This window comes from Xenopus laevis, chromosome 8L, assembly GCF_017654675.1.
Source record: "Xenopus laevis strain J_2021 chromosome 8L, Xenopus_laevis_v10.1, whole genome shotgun sequence".
Classification (NCBI taxonomy): Eukaryota; Metazoa; Chordata; class Amphibia; order Anura; family Pipidae; genus Xenopus; species Xenopus laevis.
Window position 1 is genome coordinate 16647698 of NC_054385.1, and position 17963 is coordinate 16665660.

The window sequence follows — 17963 nt, forward strand, 5'->3', positions numbered from 1 at the left end:
TGAACTCATCTTTCCACCCAATTTACCATGTAAATTGAAACATTTTGAGCACAGCCCCCAACGAACAGTAGAGGGTTGTTTTTGCATATCCGCATATAGACGCGTGAATATGTAAGCTCTATGCTACAAAAGTTGGAAAGAAACCACAATGACAAATTCAAGGGTATAATAATTTACTGCATATTTAAAGCTCCTATCTATTATACATGCATTCTGCGTACATAATATGTATAGTGCCGAGTAGATGATAACATCGTAGCACAATAAACTATGCTTTTTATTTATTTTTTATTTGAAGAAAAATAAATCCCAGTTGACTGAATAAATAGGGCAATTCCCATTTGATAAAATGATGGCATTTATAATTCTGCAGTGTGTGCGTAAGTGAACAATAATAATCGCATAGTATTAATTACACATTTTAATTGCTACACTATTGTACGGTTCTACCATTTTGCTGTTAAGTTTAAAACCAAAAATTAATAGAATATAGATATGTTTGAACCCCAAACACCCATCCCCCCCCTCCCATCTAGTTAACCTGTCAAATAATGAAGAAGCAGCCAGGACTAGGACAGCTAGCTGCCGGCTCACTTACAGAAAAGCTGATTAAAAATGTTCAAGAAACAGCAGCCTGCAGACCTTTCCAGAGAGAATAAATAGAGTGTATGCAAATGTGTTTGTCACTCTGACAGCGTGTCTCAATTAAGGCATCTTACTGCTGTTGCTGGATTCAGAAGCTGCAGTCGTAGAGCCAGGAAAACTGCATTAGTGATACACAGGGCTTGACCTTAATCCGCATGCATGCATTAGAAAAAAAAAAAAAAAAAAATCTGCCTCTTCTACATAAACTAGCATAATGCCAAGAGATATGTAAAAAAGTGAGAAATGGAGAGTGGGACTGTTTCCTTCTCTCTCTGCTCAAGCCGCAAAACCGCATAGCTTTTCTCTTTCTTTTAATTGCGTCCTCGATTCATGAGAGCGGAGATGTTTCCTGACTTTAAAAACAAGCGCGGCTAATGATGACATTAAAATGCTGCGCGTTGTGTTTGTTCCTTTCCTTGTGCAGCAAAAAACAAGAATCCGTGGCTTTAGATTGCCAATTGAGTTCATAATACAAGAATAGGGTGGGGTGTATTTTTTTTTTTCTTTTTACAATCAGCTCAGTGAAAGACAATTTTAATTCTAACTAATCCTATTTCAGGAAATGTACTTTCTTCTTTTTATAGCCATAGTTTAGATTTTTAAAAAAAAGCACCAATTTATAACAAAGAGGTACATAAGCATTAGCTAACGCATGCACAAAAGAAGGACTGTGCCATTTTTTTTTTGCTTATATAATATGCTTTTTTGGGTAGTAAAGAACGGAAATTGTGGATGAAAAGTCTAAAGGTGGCCATAAACTGAGAGATCCACTCGTTTGGTGATGTTGCTAAATGAGCGGATCTCTCCCCGATATGCCCACCTTGAGGTGGGCAATATCGGGCTGATCCGATTGTGGGCCCTAGGGCCCAATGATCGGTTCATAACGAAGGGTAATGGGCCATCTGATCACAGAACCATCAACGAACAGATTCGACCACGATCCGATGGGATTTTTAGTCCTTTCCGATCGACACCTGCCCAATTTTCGTCCAGATATCGATCAGTAAAGCCCGTCAGTGGGCCCCATACATGAGCCAATAATAAGCTGCCGACTCGGTCTGTCGGCAGCTTTTATCGGCCCGTGTATGGCCACCTTAAGGTGTCTCAACATTAAGATTGACCCAGACAGCTGTCTTATCTGAGTGGGAGAGGTAAATACCCATCCAAACTGAACTTAAGACCAATGGCATAACTAGATAATACAGGGCCTGACAGCAAATTATTTGTCAGGCCCCCAAAATGTCTAGAGGTTGACCGTTTTTTACCAATATATATTTAAATTATATAGAAATCAGGGCCTAATGGGGCCCCTATACCTCCTGGGCCCCCTACAGCTGCAGTGTCTGCTTCCCCCTGCTTAAGACTATGTAAATACTCCCAATACTTTCCCAACGCAAGAAAATTTACTCTCTAAAGTGACATAAACTGTAACATACTCGTCAATTGGGAAACTTGAAGGCAGCTGGTACGCTTAGATGCACAAGGAACGTATTCCAGTGTTCACCGATGGACTTTTGAGGGACCCGGGCTATTGGCTGCGGAACCAACAAGGAATTGGTGTGTTTGATTGTAATAAGTCCGTAAAGAGGTACCGGCAAGGATTAGGCAAGGCGTAGTCACAAAACGGGCAAAAGGGTAGAGTCAGACCGGAAGAATCAAAGTCAAAACAGGCAGAAGTCAAAAACCAGGAAATTCCAACAGTAAATAACACTTCAGCAGGGTCTGTAAACAGATGCCAGCTTGGGCATTGTCAAAATTGAGGAAGGCCTTTTTAAAGGAGAATTGGCGCCAACCATTTGTTCCGAACGAGAGCAAACCGACGCCAGCACACGAAACGGAACACGTGACGTTGTCGGAAGTGCAGGCCTGTGCCCCAGAAGCCAGGAGGGATGTGCCGGGAGGTAAGAGAACGGAGAAATCTCCCGGCGTATCTTACATAGACTTTAAGATTTTACGACCAATTTTCGTGCGACAAAACCATACAATTATTGTGAGGTTAGTGGGCACCCAGCAACCGTGCATCTAATGATTTTCAGTCCAAAGTTGGTCTGAAAATCGATCGGTCAGGTTATAAAATTTTTATCGGTCACAGCGTTAAGTATCCATTTTCCAATTGTTTGCAGGGCCAAGCAGGCAGCTACCTAGTTTCCTAGGTTCAAGCCTCATAAGCATGACCTGTGCTGTATTTCTAGATTATAGTTAGAGGCAAAATCATTGACCTACCTGTCCAAAATGCACTGTTATGGGCCTTCTTTCATCTACTTTTTTCTTTTCAATAGATGGTGAAGGGGATATTTGAGGGAGAGGTTCTTCTGTGGCAGTGCTGAATCCATTTTCAGCCATATCCTGAATAAATGACAAAGTGAAAACTATATGGAACACTAATCAACATTTTCACAGGTCATACAACAGAGTTAAAATTGCAAAACAAACAAAATTTGCAGATTAAAGGGAACGAAAAGCTTTAATTTTTTTCCTTTGCTGAACTTTTTCCCAGTTCCTCCACTGGATCACCAAATCAAGATACAATTATAGATCAGCGCCACAAGATATGGAAGAGAAAAAAAAAACAGAATCTAGAGCAATATTGTTAAAGGGATACTGTCATGGGAAAAAAACATTTTTCAAAATGAATCAGTTAATAGTGCGGATCCAGCAGAATTCTGCACTGAAATCCATTTCTCAAAAGAGCAAACAGATTTTTTTATATTCAATTTTGAAATCTGACATGTGGCTAGACATATTGTCAATTTCCCAGCTGCCCCAAGTCATGTGTCTTGTGCTCTGATAAACTTCAATCACTCTTTATTGCTGTACTGCAAGTTGGAGTGATATCACCCCCCTCCCTTTTCCCCCCAGCAGCCAAACAAAGGAACAATGAGAAGGTAATCAGATAGCAGCTCCCTAACACAAGATAACAGCTGCCTGGTAGATCTAAGAACAACACTCAATAGTAAAAACCCATGTCCCACTGAGACACATTCAGTTACATTGAGAAGGAAACACGGCAGCCTGCCAGAAAGCATTTCTCTCCTAAAGTGCAGGCACAAGTCACATGACTGGGGCAGCTGGGAAACTGACAATATGTCTAGCCCCATGTCAGATTTCAAAATTGAATATAAAAAAATCTGTTTGCTCTTTTGAGAAATGGATTTCAGTGCAGAATTCTGCTGGAGTAGCACTATTAACTGATTCATTTTGAAAAAAACATATTTTCCGATGACAGGATCCCTTTAATATTCAGTGCAGTCACCAGGGTGTTGCAATAGAAATCTGTGTGTGTCTTGAATCATATAAAGTCTAAGCATAGATTTTTTTTTTCTTTTGTTCTAAAGTGATTTTTACAATGTGCTATCTCCAAAATGTTCCTGCTTTTTAATGTCGTTACAGAAAAAGAAATAACCTCAAGTAGATACTGATCTGCTCTTTTGAAATCAGGAATCTTGTAAATTGCTAATCCCATCAGAGATTGAAGTCACATGTTGAGTTTATTGTTTGAAGAAAACTCTATTGCACCTTGCTTTAATTCATTCTACCTTTAGAAGAAAGCACTGTAAGCACCTTGTTTTATTGATTTATAAATAGTGATGGGCGAATTTATTTGCCAGGCGCGAATTCGCTGGTGAATAAATTTGCTGGCAAAAATTCGCCGGCATCCAAATTTTTCGTCGTTTTGTAAATTTCACAGAAAATTCGTGAATTATTCGGTGAAGCGAAATGCCACAGATTCGCCCATCACTAATTATAAATTTATTTTGGAGATAGCTCTTTGTACAAATCCCTACAGCACTTTAGAACACACAAGAAATATCTGTGCATAGACTTTCTATGGTTCAAGACACACACAGATTTGCGTTGCAACACCCTGGTGACTGCACTGAATATTAACAATATTGCGCTAGGTTCTGTTATTTGTTATTTTTTTTTCCATAGCCGGTGACCATGATCTATAATTGTATCTTGATTTTTCCACGTCAGAGAACTACAGAATGTCAATTTAATAATAGCGATGACCTGTCTCAGACATAGTAGGGAAATAACAGAACCTACAATAAATGACAGCTGTCATATAAGATGGCCAACATACTATTTAGTATACAGAATAAAGTAATGATAATATTGATAGATGTCAGATCATGAACAGTAATAGCACTTGGTCGATTCCTGTCACAGTGATGGTTATAACTTTTAGTTCCGCTGATTTTATTCATACATACACACATCTTACTATCCCATGATGATCTTGCTTTGGTTGACAAACACATTATGGCTCATTTACATCCACAAGTGCTGTAAGCAAAATGCAATTTTGAGCCCATTCACCATCAGAAAGGCAACCTCAGATGGCATACGCCTCCAGATCGCCCCTGAAAATATTTTTGTTTCTAGAGAATAAGGGGGTTATTTATTAAATTTTCGAATTCCCAAAAACTTTTTTACCTTTTAGTGAAAAAAACCTCTTTTTTAGAGATTTATTATCCCCCAAGGATGGAAAAAGTGATTTGAAAAATTTGAAAATCGGCATCTAAAGGTGGCTATAGATGAAGAAAAAAAAAAGAACTGATCTTTCCCCGATATGCCACTAACGGGCATGGCTATATCGGGGGTAATCTGAACATTCGGCCCTATGGCCGAATGAGAGCACAATGGGCTCCGGTGGGATCGGTCAGGACAAAATCAAACCTGTCCGATCAACCAAACGACAAAAAATTTTTAGTTATCGGGTGGAAAATCCGAAAGAATATTAAGATTTTCATGATTTTTATGAGTTTTTTCCCACACTGGAATTTTGCGAGAAAATGTATTGATAAATAAGGGGACATAACCCATGTGGATTTGGTCGGAGTGTATTTCAGAAAAAAAATTTGATAACTTCAGATTTTGATAAATAACCCCCTCAATGTGCAGCTAGTTTAAGATCTTACATTTCCACATATTCAACCTTTTTAAAAGAGTTTGGAGCACCCTTCTTACAGCAAACATGCCATAAAGGGTCCCTTCTTTGTCCTACTGGTAAAAAAACCCCATCCATTTTAGAGAAACAGTTTCCCAAGATACATAGGGAACAAGATAGGATTTCCAGATTTGTATCAGATGTATTAAAACCATTGAAACAAACTCAGCACTAATGGGAATCTGCAATTAAAGTTTGATTAACAAGCAAAGCGTTAAAATGAACGTAAAGCAAGAGCAAAAAAGCTGCCAGCACCATTACTGAAGCAAAAGCATTGTTTCCATTTAGTTAAAAAATATAGTTCTAACTGTTATCTAGATTTCCCATATCTTACCCCTTGAATAGTAGACTATATACATTATTGTAAAACTAGGCAAAGTAAACACAACCTATATGTTACACTGACACCGGCATCAATTCGCTCAGCCAGCGCTACGGCCGGCCATGTTGCCTAAGGTGCCTGGCTGGTCTGGCCCGGCTCTGACACATATTTTTTCCTCCGGTTGGAAATGTGAGATAATACTTTTTGTTGGCAAAATCTTCGGATAGCTCTGCCGGCTTCCGGCCCCTAAATTTTTAGACTTGTGCCCGCCCCTGCCCCACCCCTTTTGTGGCATCACTGCAGTACAGGGCAGGCGCGGGTCTATAAATACAGGGAGAACGGTGGGCTGGGTGCGGATTGGGTTGAGGCAAGTTAGGGTGAGGTGCGGGTTGAGAAATTCTCCACCAGCACACCACTATATTACATCTCTTCTTCAGGCTTAAGGATGTTACATTGTATGAAACTGTACTGGACAGGGTCGGACTGGGGGGCCCGGGGCCCACAAGGGCTGCTGCCCCCCTCTGCCCCCTCACTGCGCCGGCTTGGCGTTTGTGCGCATGCGCCTGTGCGCGCGTTCACAAATGTTTTTGCGGCATTGAGAAGCTAATATGGCTGCGGATCTGGGTCGGCAGGGACCACAAAAGCCGGGGCGCACCGGATTTTTTCCCGGTATCCCGCCGGCCCAGTTCGACCCTGGTATTGGAAGCTTAAGCTGGACATAGACACAAAGATCCAATCGTACAAATCATCGTACGATCGGACTTTCCCATCTCCCGACCTGCCACTAACCATTCAGATCAAATAAAGTAGAAAACAACAGAACAGCCAATGTTCTGCCCCTGACAGCAATCGTACGAAAGTTATGTCCGACCAAAGCTAGTGACAGTCTCCCTCTGAAAATCGTACAATATGTACAATCGGCAATACACACAGAGATATTATCGGCAGCCGACAGAAATCTTTTAACTTGTCCGATCGACCAAACGACCGATCTCTGCCGGACGAAAAATGACGGGACTCTCCACACACGGTCCGAAAATCGTACTAATCCTTGATTCGTATGATCAGATCTTTGCGTCTATGGCCAGCTTTATACATACCAAGACAGAGTAGGGTGGGGGGTTTCCATGGGTTACAAAAGTGGGAAACAGACAAAAAAAGTGAAAAGACAAGATAAGGGTCCACTAGGTGGGATAACAAATTGGTCTCAATCTTATCGAATATTATCTACATCCCCCATATCAGACTGCATTAAATAAACTACAAATGGGACATGTAAAGACAAGATAATATTTCAGCCCAGATATTGATAAGCCACACATGATAAACAATTAAGCTTCACTCCACAAGGATGCAAATACTAGCGCAATCAGCTCCTTGTTGTGTGGCGAAGTCAACCTAAGGAAAGTGTCTTTTGAGATGTAAATTGTCTTTAGCTATGTTTTTCACAGTGGCAGATCTCTTAAGGTGGCCATACACGGGCCGATAAATGCTACAGACAGACCGTGTCGGCAGCTTATTGGCCTGTGTATGGGGCCCCCCCGACGGGCTTTGCCGATCGAGATCTGGCCGAAAGTCGGCCAGATCTCGATCGGATGGGACAGAAAATCCCGTCGGATCGTGGCTGCATCTATTCGTTGATGCGGTCCCGCGATCCGACCGCCCGTTAGGCATCGTTAGGATCCGATCGTTGGGCCCTAGGGCCCACAATCGGATCAGCTCGATATTGCCCACCTCAAGGTGGGCCTATCGGAGGGAGATCCGCTCATTTGGCGACATTGCCAAACGAGCGGATCTCTCAGTGTATGGGCACCTTTAGTTGAAGTCATATCTGGACATAAAACTCTTGTTGTCCCTGTTGAGGCCACATTCTAGGGTGTTGAATTCCCTCATCAGTTTTAACTCCCACTCCTTAAGCTCTTGTTGTGCCCTGGCCTGAAGTTACCCATTAATATTATGACCCAAAGATCCTTGATGCTGTAGTTATTGCTGCAAATTTTAGAAGCTTTCCCTTGGGTATGGCAACTGTCCTTGTAATTTGCCTGTCCGGGCTATATCCTTGTTGGATGAAGTCGCCCCAGAGTTTAGACAGCCATTTATCCCAATCAATGGGGTCTGAGCAAATGCTATTATATATCATATCGCTTGACTGCAAACAATGGATTCCCTTATATGTTTGGGGTGGGAGCGGTCACTTCTGAGAAATGTGCATCTGTCTGTGGGTTTTCAGGGAAATAGATGTTGCCGGGGTATTGTATTTTTATACGAATTGTGGTGTCTAGGAAATTGATTTATGTTTTGGAGTAGTTCCGTTTTCATTTAATGGTGGGGTGTAAAAAGCTGTAGTTCCTGTGGAAAGATATGAGGTCCTCTTCACTTGCTGCCAGATTATTAGGATATAATCAATGTAGCGGAGGTAAACCATAGGTTTGGCAGAAGTTGACATGAACTCCTCCTCCAATTTGGCCATGAAAAGATTGGCATAGCGCAGTGCAAATTGGCAGCCCATTGAGTTCCTCATCTGCTGCAAGTAGATATCCTGGCCAAAAGAAAACACGTTGTGTGTGAGGGTAAACTCCACCATTCGCATAAATGATTCTGGTACTGTTTTGTGTTGCTGCTAGTGATGAGCGAATAAATTCACCAGACTAATTCGTAGCGAAATTCCTTCCCGAAACTGCGGCGACAATTCGCTGGAGAGAAATCTGCTCGCCAAAAAAAAAATTGTCACGCGTCAAAATTATTCTGACGCCCATTGACTTGCAGTTGAACCAAATAGTCGCACATGGAAAAATTGACGCCCATTGTCTTCATTCCATTTCGCACATTTTTTGTTGTTTTCGCAAAAAAGGCACAGATTCGCCCATCACTAGTTGTTGCAGGTGCATTTGTGCGTTTATCAATATCTGGGCTGAAATATTATCTTTTCTTTACATATCACATTTCCCATTTGTAGTTTATTTATTTTTCTCGAAAGCTTACAGGTTTTACTTACTAGTTTCGCCAATAAAAGTATCACCTAACCTCACATTTTCTTACATTTTTCATTGGCTAACATGGTACAACACCTTACTCAGTGGAAAAGCATTTTCACGAATTTGCAATTGGTCTTCATATTTATGTATTTTGAATTATTTTGCGTTTTGTTTACAAGATCTCCAGTTTGCAACTTCAGCAGTTTTCTGGTTGTTAGGGTCCAAATCATCCTAGTACCCGGGCAGTGGTGTCAATAAGAGACTGGTATATGAAAAGGAGAGGGCCTGAAAAGATACATTTTAAAAATGAATAACAACAATCAAATTGTAGCCTCAAGAGGCAATAGTTTATGGGCTGCTGGGATCAGTGAACCCCCATGTAAAAGCTGGAAAGATGGTGGCAAATAATTACAAAACTATAAATAAAAAATGAAGACCAAGTGAAAAGTTGCTTAGAATTAGCCTTTCTATAACTTGCTAAAATTACTTGAATGTAAACTACCCCTTTAAATGTATTAATTCTGGTAACAATTTTAACACTAACTTTGCTCTTTACTCCCAGTTTATACATCATAAATGTGTTTCCCCATAAAAATAACTTGCATTTAACCTTTATTTATTTTTTTTTCATACCTTAGATTATATCTCTGTCATAATTACTAAGTAATAAGCAAGACTAATCACAATAAAGTCCTTAATGACTAGTATAAGAAGATAAGTGCACTAATTACGGGTGATCACACTACACAAAACAACTCCGGTGTATACAATATGTTACCTTGAAGAAAAGAAGAGTAAGGGGCACATGGGGAGTTGTAAGCAATAAAGTGATTAAAAAAACTCTTTTCTAATGAGATCAAGGGGCCGGTGCCTTAATTTCTTATGTTATATGTATACAGATATAATGAAAAAAAATTAACATTTTAAGTACCTTCTGCTTCAAGCGGTTTTTCACCTCTTTGATTCCCATTTTCGCATGATCTTTAGCCTGCAAGAGATGAATGTGAGATTAAGGCCACGGCAAGACGATGTTGGATCCACTGCCCCACTGTGCTTCTGCTCCTGCTTCTGCATGAACCTGGAAGCATTGTTTCCATTCGGGTGCAGGCAAACGCGGCGGATTTTGGTGCCGAAATGTGACATTTTGGATCCCAAGTCTAAATCCACCCTGTGTCTTCAGAACAAGAGAAGCAGCAGGGGCAGTGGATTCTCCACCTGCAGATAGAGTTGCCACCTTTTTGAGAAATCGTTACCGGCCAGGGAAGGGTCCACGAGGTGGAGGATCGAGATGTAAATGGACGGGGTTGTGATGTCACAAGGATGGGGTCGTGATGTCACAGGGGCAGGGTCATGATATTGAGGGGCGGGCCTGAGTCGTGGAGCGTGGAATCGATATGTATTGTAGCTATAAAGGGAAGAAAGGGGTAGGCTGGGGGTACATCGGAGGCAGGCCGGAGCAGTTTGACTGGTGATCACATTTACCGGCAGCTATATTTGTAAATCCGGCCCCGGCCTTGGCTGGTATTTTACCTTCTAGGCTGGTGAAACACTGGCCAGGTGGCAACCCTACCTGCAGAGAATCCGCATTCATAAAGTGTCGTCTGGCCCTAGCCTAAATTGTGATTTGCCCCGTTTACATTTCCTGAAGGAACAGGGAAAAACCTCAAACAAATTCAAAGTTTGCAAAACCATTCAGTGCTGCACCAGCAAAAAAAAAAAGCAACATGATGAACTATAGTAGTAGAGCCATATTTCTATAAAGTTCCTTACAGTATTTATTCATGTTTCTGAAAGATAGGAGAAAAAAGAAGCTATTCAGTTACAGATAACGTGGTGCAGGTCAGCTATTGTTACAATAAAGGATGAAGAATTCATAGTATATAATAAGCTGCGTAGATTTTATTGTCAGTGATACAATAAATATAGACAAATCCTGACAAAAGATTTGCCTAGATACAGTATATATTATGATTGTACCAGCCAGGTTGTACAGAGATCCTGTAACAGTGAACACCCATGCCTTTACATGTATTCATTATAGTGGCAATATCCTTCTGATCTTGACATGGAGTCAGCATGGATTTGCTGACCAATCACCTTAAATGGGTTGTTCACCTTTGAGATAAATTTTAGTATGACGTAGAGAGCGATCTTCTGATACAATCTGCAATTTGTTTTCATTTTTTATTATTTGTGGTTTTTGAGTTATTTAGCAGCTCTTCAATTTGCATCATAAGCAATCTGGTAACTAGGGCCTAAATTACCCTAGCAACCATGCATTGCTTTGAATAAGAGACTGAAATATGAATAGGAGAGGCCTGAATAGATGGATGAGTAATAAAAAGTAACAATACATTTGCAGCCTTACAGAGCATTTGTTTTTTTTAGAAGGGAGTCCGCGACGCCCATTGGAAAGCTGCAAAGAGTCAGAAGAAAAAGGCAAATAACTATAAAACTATAAAAAAAAATAATGAAGGCCAGTTGCTTAGAATTAGCCATTCTATACTAAAAGTTACCTTGAAGGTGAACTACCACTTTGAGGTCATAGACTACAAGATCAGCTCGTTTGGCGAGGTTGTCAAATGAGTGGATCTTTCCTTGATATTCCCACCAAAGATCGGATTACAACAATGGCAATGGGCGCCGACGGGACAAGGAACGTATGGGCAAGTTGATGTAGTCCTCGTCCCGTCTTCGCCCATTGCAAGGAAAAATTAAACCGATTTTTGCCCAAATATCGATCAGGGAGGCCTGTCGGAATACCCCATACACAGGCAGATAAGTTGCCAAATCGGTCTAAAGGACTGATATCGGCAGCTTAAATCTGCCCGTGTATGGCCACCTTTACTCTGATGTGTGATGTTACCAGGGAAGTCTTGACAAAGTCTCCATGACATGGAAGTCAGGGGAATGAGTATTAGATTGCACATCCTGGATGGCACAGCATCCATGGACAAAACCAAGCAGTGATGAAAACAAAAAAGTAAAAGTAAAAAGAAAATAAATGTTTTATAGTTGTAATAAAACAAGAAATTGCTCTGCTTTTCCAGAAATGATATGTTGCACACTCTATTTGCTAAGGACTTACCAAAGGTACGATAGATATTAAAGGCGCATATGCATGTATGCATCCTTAGAAAGATTACACGTGGTGCTGCCGACTACAATTTGAAGATTTTGGTTCCATTGTGACAAAGAAGCATCAGACTAAAGCTGGCCACAGACGCAAAGATCCGATTGTACGAATCATCGTACGATCTGACTTTCCCATCTCCCGACCTGCCACTAACCATTCAGATCAAATAAAGTAGAAAAGAACAGATCAGCCATGTTCTGCCCCTGACAGCAATCGTACGAAAGTTATGTCCAACCAAAGCTGGTGACAGTCTCCCTCTGAAAATCGTCCGATCGGCAATACATGCAGAGATATTATCGGCAGCCGACAGAAATTTTTTAACCTGTCTGATCGACCAAACGACCGATCTCTGCCGGACGAAAAATGTCGGGACTCTCCACACACGTTCCGAAAATCGTACGAATCGAGGATCAGACCTTTGCGTCTATGGCCAGCTCAAGTTGAAGTCTAGCCCCACACGGGCAAATAAGCTACTTACTTGGGCAGAGTTAGTAGTTTAGATGGGTTTGCGTATGACTGTCAATGACAAGATTTTCTGAGCCACAATTAATAGACAAATGCAAATTGATCTTTAATAATTGTCTTTTTGACAAGTAAGCTTATCCTAAAAAGATAGTCTTAAGAAGAAGTATTATTGTACACGAGTTCTGAGTAATGGAAATAATGTAGTACCTAGATTCATCAAGTGTTTTGCATCAAATAAACCCAGGCTCATTTACCAACACTGGGCAAATTATCCCTTGGGCGGTTACAAATATTCATTCATCGTTTTATGATACAATAACACAATGAAAGGAAAATACCGATTAGTTAATATGAGTTACTGCCCTGATGCTGATTTGTCCTTTGGCAAATGAGCCAAATTTGTTCAGAGAAAAACTGCTAAAGAAATCATAACATTAGTAATGTCATTTGCTGTGTTTACTTTGTAGAGCACGAGAAAAATTGAAGAATCATTAAAAATGGTGAAGGCATGCCCGGAACGTTTGTAGGGCAGCCTACAATATGTTCTGGGCATGCCTTCACCATTTTTAATGATTCTTAAATAAATTTCTATTCTTTAATGGACGAATAATCGGCTTTTTTGGTGCTCCATTTTTCTCGTGCTCTATATGGAACTTGGCTGTGTGGGATCGCAGTGTTTGTGCAGCACGTTGGAGCTGAATTCTGACCGGTAAGTCCTCCCATGTTTATTTATTGCTGGACTGTTTTTACTTTGACCTCCCAAAATGCCAGAAAGTAGCACTAAGCAAACATCATGATCAGTTACTCACAAATTTGTAGACTGTCTTCATGGCAGGATTGGCTCTGGTCTTCATTGTGTTGATAAAAGCCCCACTACCCTTCTGTAACAACGAGGATACTGAATTGGTAATGATAATAGTAGAAATCCAACACAAAATGCATAACACACATGCTAACTACACACAACTTTTAGTGACAACAAATTACATTGAACACACACTGTTTCATTGTTTTTGAAAAACTTATATTGTATACTAATGCTTTGGAATACAGTAACTTGTACAGATTTGCATCATTAGACATGGCCCTAGGGGCACATTTACTAAAACTCGCGGTAATCTATTTTTTTTATGAAAACAAATCCGACCAAACTCCCTTCCACGATTTTAACTGATTTGTCAATAATGCTTCTCAAAAAAAATTGGAGCGTCAAAATTGAGTTTGAATCATAGGATTGATGCTGCGAAAACTTGATTTTATCAAGTTTTCTCTGAGAATACTCAACTTTTTCGGAAAACCCAGAATTCTTTGCAGATTATCCAGGGCAGATCACAATGTCAAGGGACATCTGCCATTGACTCTACATTACCTCGACAGGTTTGAGATGACACATTTTTGGATTCGGATTTTTACAAGCTTTGGGGTATGATAAATCTCTTAAAATGTGAGGTTTAATAAAAAAAACAAGGTTTAATAAATGAGCCCCATAGTGTTAATAAGCATTAATCTAACAGTTTATACAATAAATAATGCACAAGCATTTAGGAATATCCTGTGGAGAGGCCATGCAACATGAGGACTGAAAAATACACCCACTGACTAGCACACAAAAAAACCAATATAGCCTACTCACCTTTACTGTTGAAAGCCACTGATGATACAGCTTATCACTACCTGTGCAAATTAGAAATAATTGTTCAAGAAGGGTGCAATCAAATTAAACAAAACAGTAGAAAAAATGTGCATCATACCAATATTATTATTATCCTTATTATCCTTTATTTATATAGCACCAACACATTCCCTAGCACTTTACATAGATTATATATCATTCCCATCAAACCCTCCCCAGTGGAGCTTACAATCTAAGGTCCCTATCACAAGTTCATACCCTAGGGCCAATTAAACTGCCTATATGTTTGTAGGAGGAAATTGGAGCACCCATAGGAAACCCAAGCAAGCACGGAGAGCACCTGGCCGAACTCCAGGTTCTCTCCAGGTTGCGCAAAAAGGACACATGCAAAAAGGAAGTGTGATCGTGCAAAAAGGATGCGCGCATGCGCAACAAGGACTCATACGCCAATGAGAGGGGAATGGACTAGGGGTATGAGCAGGGCCAACATCAGGGAGTCACAGGGGGGACTGAAGCCCTAATGCAGGCCCCTAAATCCCCAATGCAGGCCCCTGAAGCCCCAATGCAGGCCCCTGAATCCCCCAAGGAAGGGCCCCTGTTCACCCCAAGGAAGGGCCCCTGAATCCCCCCAAGGAACGGCCCCTGATCCCCCCAAGGAAGGGCCCCATATCCATCAATGCAGGGCCCCTGAACCATCAATGCAGGGCCTCTGATCCTCCCAAGGAAGGGCCCCTGGTCCTCCCAAGGAAGGGCCCCTGATCCCCCCAAGTAAGGGCCCCTGATCCATCAATGTCCATGTGACCTGGTGGGGGGCGTGGTTAAGGGAGGCATGTTTAAGGGAGGTGTGGTTAAGGGAGGCGTGACGAGGCGGCCCAGAAAATTTTGTTGTGTGGCGCCCCGTGATTTCTGATGGCGGCCCTGGGTATGAGGCAGGCCTACTCTGCCTACACCTAGTTCCAGCCCTGGAGAGAACATACAATTCCTTGCAGCAGTTTCACATCTTGTCTCAAAAACAACACAGGTTATATTATCTGGCAAAGCAAAAGCATTATGTATTAAAAGGCGCATCTTTAAAAGGCCAAAATAACAGCATGACTGGAACAAGGCCTTCATGCAGCAATAGTCTTTCTTACCTGCATATTCACCCATGTTGATTTCTTCTTCAAAAACATCACTGAATCCATTTCCAGAGTTCAATAAATCCAGCCTCCCGTCTATGAACTAGGTTGGACAGAAGTAAGTTGTTATAATGTCTGTTGATTCTCTTTACTGTTGGAGGAGTCGCTGGAAAGGGTATACTGTACCTGTTTGAACAGCTGTAGCTGGATTGCATTCTGAAGGAATGGCCTCAACCCACTGGAGCGATGGGAAACAAATCTGTCCTCGCAAAAAGTGATAGGTTCCTCCTGTGAAGAGCACAAATTCATTCCACTATCTGAGGAGCTGTTTTTTTTACTTATTTGTACTGCAGTTACTAGATTTATTTGTCCCCCTTTACAGTTCATAAGTTGTAAATCGATATATAACATACCAGCCATTCAGCAATATGTCTTAGAATACCAAGGAGAAAAAATAATGGTAAAATGTGTCCAGTGAAAATCATTTAGTCACGACCGGCACCCAATACCAGAACAAGTGCCGAGCACCCTGGTCTTGGCTCGGCTTCACCAGTAGTGTGACCACCGTTGGGCTTCGGGAGGAGCCCTCAGCTTACTTGGGTGCCACCTGGACTTAACGAGGGGTGCAAGTTGTTCTGGCTGGCAGAGGGGCACGGCTGTTAGCAAAGTATTTTGGGCCGAAGGTCATGGTACAAAGGATTAGGCAGAAGGATGGTCAGACAGGCTGGGTCGAGGCAGGCGGATATCAGAATCGTCAGGCAGGCAAGGGTCAAACCGGGTTGTCAATCAAGGGGTTAAGCTGGAAGAGTTGTCATAGGCAGGCAAGGGTCAAGATACAGAATGCAGAGTAGTTAGGGAACAGGCAGGCATCAAAAACCGGATAATCAGGACAAACAGGAACAGGATCAGATGCACAAGGCTCAGGAACCACTAGAAACCAAGTTCTATCATGGGCATCTCTCAGCAGTCAGAATAGGCCTTTTATAGGGGAAGAATTTCGCACCCAAGAACGTGTGTTTTTGTGCCAAAGCACGCTGGCGCAATCACGCCAGCGCGCCTGCACCTTTAAGGTGCGCGCCCTAAGAACACTAATGGCGCCGGAAGAAGGAGAAGGAGCGCGGCGGCACATTTAAAACTAAAGTTAGAAACAGGGATCCGAAACACCAGGAGGTAAGAGGTTTGGTGTCATAGCAAATAGAACAAAAACCTCTAACAAACAATTATTTTCTATCCTGTTAGTTGAACTGGTATGGATGTTATAATTAAAGAAAATATTTGGGCTTCATGTTTAATTTGCAATGGACTTTCATTATACAGCTTTTTATGTCTGGATGATAAGTCCACTTTAAGCAAATGGCTGAGCTGTGGCCCCTTAGCCGTTAAGCGACCCACACAATACATGTACAATTATTTGGATGAAAAAAGGGCACAGTTTGTACAGCATTTTGTCAAAAGCTCCACAAATATTTCATTAATGTTATTCCTCCTTACTCTGTGATATGCTTTATACTGGAGAGATTGTTAATGCTAGCATAAATGTGCAAATATCTGCCTATATTACAATTATTTTGTATGAGCTTTCCGTACTTATGCTGCCAGGAATCCCAAAAAACAGCTCTACGCACTTTATTATTATATACAATGGGGGTCAGTTATCAACACTGGGCAAATTTGCCCATGGGCAGAAACCCATGGCAACCAATCAAATTGCTGCATTCATTGTTCTACTTGCAGCTGGCTTTAAAAAGCTAATCATTGTTGCTATGGGTGACTGCCCATGGGCCAATTTGCCCAGTGTTGATAAATGAGCTCCATCTTTTAGAATTGTGAATGAAATCTAGGGGGTATGTAGCCTTCTGCCTTCTGTTCTGAATTGAGTTCAGTTCCACCAACTGACACAGAAAAAGCCTGGAGCTACTGCCACCTCTGCACCATGCTGTAGCCCCAGGGTTCCCTCAGCTCCATGTATCAATAGGCACAGCACACTTGCGTCTTTAGAGTGTCACTCTCGTGCCAAACACCAAAAATAACGCCACTCGGTCTTGGAAAACGTTCAGAGCAATTTACAGAGAAGTGCAAGCACAAATGCATCAGCTGCAGCACACCCTTTCAACCTCAACAAAGCTGGGATTCTGGGAATAAACTCTGCATTATGGGGAAAAAAACATGGCGATTGCACTCAACAGCTCTTTGGAAGTAAATGAACCCTACAGCCTTTTCTGAATATTGCTAGCACCAATTTAAATTAAAGAGGAAGATTTACTCAACTTTGAACTAAGGAAACTGTAAGGATCTCCTGGATTACACAATGTTGTTCTCATGTATTTGTTCTCAAGTTTTTATCAAAATAACCGGCTTTACACTATTTGCATTTTGTTTCCTTCTATTGGAGTCTAAAGGTGCACCGCGCATAGAGGGAGGCTTCATTGATAAAATACTACGTGCAGTATATCTGCTAGAGGTTTGTAAGTCGGAACTTACGGTGGAGGTTTTGAAATGAGCATCAGTGTATTCTTTATGGGAAGCGGAGAACTATAAAGTGACATATATTTTCCCTGACACGGGGTGCCCTCTGAAAAAAAGAATATACTACACCATATTAGCCTTAACGTCTCTGTTGCCATAGGCACTGATCCATTTCTATATTGTGGGACTTCATATACAGCTGAGACACTGTGGGAGGATCGGCAATGGAAAGTATACCTAAAGGACTGA

General features: G+C 41.4%; 1 protein-coding gene across 4 annotated transcripts in view; it reads right to left on the reverse strand.

Moving 5' to 3' along the window:
* Positions 1 to 17963, reverse strand: part of dennd1a.L (DENN domain containing 1A L homeolog) — a 442273-nt gene that overhangs the window by 65846 nt on the left and 358464 nt on the right. For all 4 annotated transcript variants that reach the window (XM_041572481.1, XM_041572482.1, XM_041572483.1 and 1 more), the window contains exons 14-19: positions 15435 to 15536; positions 15264 to 15351; positions 14131 to 14171; positions 13307 to 13378; positions 9828 to 9884; positions 2869 to 2991 (exon numbers count right to left, since the gene is read on the reverse strand). In XM_041572481.1, the coding sequence (XP_041428415.1) occupies positions 2869 to 2991; positions 9828 to 9884; positions 13307 to 13378; positions 14131 to 14171; positions 15264 to 15351; positions 15435 to 15536 (483 nt within the window). The remainder of the gene's footprint in view (positions 1 to 2868; positions 2992 to 9827; positions 9885 to 13306; positions 13379 to 14130; positions 14172 to 15263; positions 15352 to 15434; positions 15537 to 17963) is intronic.